General features: G+C 47.8%; 1 protein-coding gene across 1 annotated transcript; it reads right to left on the bottom strand.

Annotated features, from left to right (window-relative positions):
* Positions 1-378: 378 nt before the first annotated feature.
* On the bottom strand, positions 379-3,345 carry kcna1b (potassium voltage-gated channel, shaker-related subfamily, member 1b). The gene is made up of 2 exons (XM_084039145.1): positions 3,328-3,345; positions 379-3,069 (listed from the first exon to the last, which is right to left on the bottom strand). Exon 2 carries the CDS (start codon positions 2,906-2,908, stop codon positions 1,418-1,420), a length of 1,491 nt encoding a protein of 496 aa, XP_083895271.1. The 5' UTR covers positions 2,909-3,069; positions 3,328-3,345; the 3' UTR covers positions 379-1,417.
* Positions 3,346-6,560: the final 3,215 nt, after the last annotated feature.

Below are 6,560 nucleotides of genomic sequence, written 5' to 3'. Positions count from 1 at the left end.
TGCGTGGCGTCGTACAGGCAACCTCCGGCCGACCTGTAGCAGCAGCAGATAATCCTCCGCGAGGCTCGGCACGCTTCCTGTTCGAGTCTGATAAGGTGCCTGGAAAATAACATCCGTCAAACATCTGCTGATGAGTTTCTCCAAAACAAATGTTCCTGGATGTTCCTCCGACTGTAATCCACATCGTCTTCTACGCATCTCAGCTGGACTTCCTGGTTGTTTTTATTTCACAAAGCACAAAGGTGTCGGGAGATTTTTAGATAAATACTAAAATGATTATGCTCTTCAGGTATTCATTGTGTTCTCTCTAGTTTTAATTCCTGTATTCAACTCTTATTTCTCTTAACATGGGACTATTTATTCATCCTGCACTGTTTTCATCTCTAGTTTTTGTTTTACTTTAATCAGTATTAGTCCTGTTGTTGTAAGGTGATACATAATTAATTTGCTTTGAAATCTGCAGCCATGAAAAGCTCAAGAACAGGATTATATTCATCTTAATTCATTCAAAGCAAAATTAAATAGATAGAGATAAAGTTGTTCATTAGCAGCCGAAACCTGAAGTTTACTATCAGCTTCATGTTTTCTTCTATAAAATTTGAGAATTTGTGAGATATTTTTAAAAGAACGGTAAAAATTGGTGCAACGGAGACTAAAATATCCTGTCTTTAACGACAGAAACACTTGGTTACAACATTTCCTATAGTGCAACTGGATAATTACTCCCGTAGTAGTTGTGTCCCAATTCAGCAGCCGCGTCCTTCATGGTCTACGTGGGCCTCGTCCTTTTGAAGGCCGAACCGAGCTGATTCCACCCGAGCACCTGTTTCATGTTTGCGTCACCAGCTGTTCCCGCTTCCCGTTGCCTAGCAACCAACTGTGACGCATGATTCAGGCTGAGAGAGAGATTCTACCACAACTCCCCGTCACCTTGTTGGTTAAAATCCAATGAGTCTTGGGATGAGTGGGGAAGGATCCACCAGATGGATCCTCCCAATCCGGGGGAAAACGAGGCCGATCCGAGGTTGAGTCTTTGAGGCGGTTCGGCCTCGTCGAATGAAGCCTCCGAAAGGACGGGCGCTGAATCGGGACACAGGAAGTGTGTCTTTTTAGCTTCCTGTCTGGTAAAACGCTGGTAAAGTTGGAATGATAAACGACGTCCTTTGTTGTCCATTAAACAAACTATATATTTTAAAACTGATCAAAAAACGTTCCCCCGACACCTGCCGATGTTTTATCGTTGAGCCTCTACTGTTTGTTTTCTACGTATAAATTCGCCATGTGTGCCTTGAACTCCTTAAGTTTACACGCGTTTTAATGAATCAATGCAAAAGAAGAATAAAATGCACCAATGGAGATAAAGCATCAAGATTATTTCTACACTATTTACATCGTGGGGCGCCGGCCGGGCGGCGCCTCACACGTCGGTGAGCAGCTTCGTCTTGTTCACGCAGTTCTGGCTCGGCGCCGTGCAGTTGGCAGTCCTAAGGTTCGCTTCCCTAAAGTTGTCGATGCTGTTGTTCATGTCCTCGTCGATCTCCATGTACTCCGACTTGCTGACCACCGAGGAGCTGCGGCGGCTCGAGTTGGTGTCCGACGCCAAGTTCTGGTTGCTGACATTGAGCAGCTGCGCCTGCTCCTCGCCCTCCGTCTCGCGGTGGTAGAAGTAGTTGAAGTTGGACACGATGACGGGGACTGGCAGCGCGATGGTGAGCACGCCGGCGATGGCGCACAGCGAGCCCACTATCTTCCCCCCGATGGTGACCGGGTACATGTCCCCGTAGCCCACCGTCGTCATGGAAACCACCGCCCACCAGAACGCGTCCGGGATGCTGGTGAAGAAGGACTCCTTTTCTTCGGCCTCGGCAAAGTAGACCGCGCTGGAGAACAAAATCACGCCGATGAAGAGGAAGAAGATAAGGAGGCCCAACTCCCGCATGCTGGCCTTGAGGGTCTGCCCCAGGATCTGGAGCCCCTTTGAGTGCCGGGACAGTTTAAAGATCCTGAACACCCTCACCAGGCGGATTACCCTGAGAATGGCCAGAGACGTGGCCTGCTCCCCGCCCCCCTTCCCCTCCTTGATGTCTTGGTCGTTGTCGGCAAGCTCCGTCCCCAGCGTGATGAAGTACGGGATTATCGCCACGATGTCGATGGAGTTCATCATGTTCTTGAAGAACGCCGCCTTGCTGGGGCAGGCGAAGAACCGGACTATGAGCTCAAAGGAGAACCAGATGATGCAGAGCGTCTCCACCACGAAGAACGGGTCCGTGAGGACGTTGGGTTTGTAGTACACCGTGATGTTCCCGATGATCTGCACCCGTGCGTTGGGATCCTCCTTCAGCTCCGGCAACGTCTCCAAACAAAATATGACGATGGAAATGAGGATCACCATCACGGAGACGATGGCGATCCCCCGGGCTGGCCCCGAGCTCTCTGGGTGCTCGAAGAGGAGCCAGATCTGCCGCTGGAACTCCTTCTCCGGCAGGGGGCGCTCCTCCTCCCGGATAAATCCCTCGTCCTCCCGAAACTTCTCCATGGCCTCGGCGCCAAGTTCGTAAAACTTTATCTCCTCTGAGAACATATCCAGCGGCACGTTGACCGGCCGCCGTAGCCGCCCCCCGGATTGGTAGTAGTACAGGATGGCGTCGAAGCTCGGCCGATTCCGATCGAAGAAGTACTCATTTCGTAAAGGGTCAAAGTAGCGCATCCTCTTCTTGGGGTTCCCGAGGAGGGTCTCAGGGAACTGGGCCAGGGTCTTCAGCTGGGTCTCAAAGCGCAGCCCGGAGATGTTGATGACCACGCGCTCGCAGCAGTCGTGGTCGTCGTGGTCGTCGGGCGGGTATGGGTCCTGCGGGTGCCCCGGCAGGGTGGAGGTCTCGTCCATGTTCTCCGTGGACACCACAGTCATCCTTCCTGGCGGGCGGAGGACGGGCGGAGGAAGCGGCGTGAAGGTGAAGGACAGCAGGTCGAAGTGAAGGTGCCTCCTACTGAGGCCGCGAGTTGTGCAGAGAGTCCCTCGCCATCATCACCGCCGCCACCATCGCCTTCCTCCCGGCGACGCTTCGTCACCTGCAGGAGGACGAAAACAAACGTCTCACAAAGCCACGTCGTGTGTCTCTGCTCCGTCAGAGAGGAAAACACCAGGAACGGGAACCTGTGCTGCATTTTTTACCGCATACATCAGTATTCAGGTTTTTGCTGCTGCGGTTTCCTGCGACATCAGGACCTGCAGCTTCCTGCCGCCGCCGTCCACCACCGTCCAACACACACTCAACACCGGAGACGGATAGAGGTTAAGCTTTTAAAAAAGGTGAATTGAAAACGTACCTGTGCAGAGTTGAGACAGCAGCAGATGAAGAGGAGCCTCCCCCCGCCGCTGCACACCTTCTCCACCCCCCACCCCCAACCAATGCTGGTCTCGTCTTACAGGATCCCCTTGAAAGATTAATATGTAGTCTTGGTGGACATCCGGATCCTCTTGGTGTAGGTTTGCAGCCCGCAGCAGCAGCAGCAGGAGGAGGCTTCAGATGGCTTCGAGCTCCGGCTCGGCTGCACAAATCGGGACTGACAATGTGTGAAAAACATGCTGGAGACGAGCAGCGAGGCTCCCAGTGTGAGCAGGACGACCGGGACGACCGGGGGGACCGGGACGACCGGGACGACCGGGACGACCGGACACTGCAGCATCAGCACTCACAATTTGCGGCACTTTCTCTTTTTTTCTCTTTTTTTTTTTTTTTTGCGGTACAAAAAAAACACCCGAACAAACAAACAGCGGAGGCGTCTGATGAGGAGAAATCCGGTTCCTTAAGATCCCGCACTACAGGCGCAGGAGACCGCTGGTGCGGGTCCGCTCATTTGGAAGCATATTGCAGGATTTCATGGAGAGAGAGGAAAGAGAAGGAGTGAGAGGAGGAGGAGGGAGGGAGGGGTTAGGAGAGAGTGAGGGGAGGAGGAGGAGGAGGAGGAGGAAGGGGGGTTTCGACGCAATGCAGACACACTGTAAAACACAGTTGGTACTACAGTATCTGCAAAAAACAGATCCGGGACCAGACAAACGCAGGTCTTAGACACGGAACCAGCACGAGAAGAACCAGATCTAGTTTAAAAGGGAAGCTGGTGAGACCACATGAACCCGGATCCCAGTCCCTGCACCGTGTTATATAACTGTCTGCTGGTTTCTTAGTGGGTTTCATGGTTTCTGGGTCCGGGTTTCGGGGGGTTTCGGGTCCAGCAGGATACAGCAGGAAGCGGGTTCTCTCCATAATTGGCTGCCGAGCAGTTGGCGACAGTCGGCCTGTCGGAGTGTTGGTGTCGCGGTGTTGCTATGGTAACAGGGAGAAAGCAGCAACTTCGTTTATTTATTTATTTTTTATTTATTCATAGTTTTTTTTTTTTTTTGGTCCCTGTGTGAAAACGACGGCAGGAGTCCGGCTGGAAACGGATCTACATGCTGCAGCTGTATGGAAGACTATTAATGCCACATCAAGAAAAAAATGTATATATGCAATTATTAAAAATGATTTACACAAAGTCAAAAGTATAACTTTTAAGTCATAATAGAAATTGAAAACAAGAAAAAAGGAAAAAAAACAACATAAAATAATCCGACTAATTACTTCAAAAGATCCTAAAATGTATCCTTTATACTCAAAATGTTGACATACCAAGAATTGTCAAACCTCATCATCAATGCATCAAAATTATGAACTGAATCTCTAAATCAAATATATTTCAGCCAAAACCTTAAGACACACAATTAAAATGTAGTTTTGTGTCAAAATGACAATTGAATCATTTATATACATTTTATTGACTTAATTTTTTGTTTTTATTTTATGTGATGTTTCCTCAGATGTTTGCAGGTCATATTTCCTGATACTTTAATGTTTTATAATAAAGTTTACTCACATGTTCACATATTCGTACTCTTTATTTAAACAATAATTACAAGTGGTGACAAACACATTGGTTGTCTTTTAGAATAAAACATCCGATTCTTTCTGGTGAAAAGAAGACGACTGATTCAAGCTTTCGAGGAAACATTGAAGTGAACTCGTCGGTGTGTTGAAGAAGAAGAAGTTGACCTTCATCGAGTCGGACATGCTGATAACTGAATGAAGGATTTACTTATTTTAGCATAAATTAGAAAAACTGGAGCTGCTTCAAGGCTTAATGTGACTTTATCTGGTGAGATGAAATCCTCTGGACGCTACCTCACTCTGCTGAAGGTAACCCAGCCGATACGACTCCACATTCACAGGAAGAAGATCTTTACCTCCGTGTGGAGGCTTTAAACCCAGATATACTTAAACCTGAGATATGGAAGCACACACATTTTACGTGAAATATATGTTTCTTGGAAATGTGGAATAAACCTGAAAATCCATTTAGAGTCCAACGGACCAGAAAGCAGGGGATGCTTTAGGGGGCGGGGCTTACCTGCTGATTGACAGGTCTCTACCACGCGACCGAAGCTGTAACGTTGACCTTGAATCACAAAGCTAACTTTGTTCACACCAGAATCCAGATGGATCCAGATCCAGTAAGGTTTCTGCTTGGGGTGCAGATCCACCTGTCGCTCCTCCACTGTCCAAATATGGTCTCTTCCTCATTTTTGGTCCTGGTGGTGTTCAAAGCCCCCTGAGATTTAGCACCACGGACAGCTCCCACCTTCATGTCTTTATAATAATGGCCCTTATTCTGGTTCTTCTATCGTTAGTGGTGCGTTTCGTGGTCTTCATATATTATATGATATATTATATGATATATATTATTATTATTATTATTATTATATGACACTGCTGCGTCCGGGTTCTCCAGCAGATTGGAGCCAGCGGGAGTCAGAGCCCAGCAGATGGACCCAGCAGTGGGCAGGGAGCTGGAGGATGCTGAATGCTGGAACCAGTCCCAGGTCCAGGTCCAGGGGAGGGAAGAGTCCAGAACAGAGACCAACAAAAGACAAAAGACGAGGAAGGGGAAGAGAATATAAAATGAAAGTCAGCATGAAACGTCATTTGGAGCGACATTTTAAATAATTAACTAAATGATGACACTCTAGAATTAAAATAATTCATTCATATTTGAGTTTGTAAATATCTTAAAAAGGTGCTTATTTTGAATCATTGAAGCCCCTGTGGTGAAGCGTACAAGGTCTGAATCCGACACATGACGCCGGTGAAAACGCTGATCTGGGAGCAGCGATGCGTGTTCAACGCTCTGCACACACACGGGAAAACGACTCGCAGTGAGCCTCAATCCATATGTTACTGTGACCTTTGACCTTTGACTGAGCAGGATTATAATCCAGTTTAACTTGATGCTGATTTCTTAAAGGACCAGAATGGGGGGGGGGGGGAATATCATATTCATAACTATATTGTCACTTTTATACAAAATGTCTCTACTGATTTTACTAATTATGGTGTTTTTTGGTGCAGCCCTGATGACATCACTATAACGTCATCAGGGTTCAGGCCCACAGAGCATGTGCCTCACAATAAATAAGTTGGTTCAAATGTAATGTTTTCAATGTAATATTTATTTGTTTTAGAGACAGC

The sequence above is a fragment of the Eutrigla gurnardus genome (genome assembly GCF_963514095.1).
Source record: "Eutrigla gurnardus genome assembly, chromosome: 21".
Taxonomy (NCBI): domain Eukaryota; kingdom Metazoa; phylum Chordata; class Actinopteri; order Perciformes; family Triglidae; genus Eutrigla; species Eutrigla gurnardus.
This window is presented reverse-complemented; position numbering and strand designations above follow the sequence as displayed.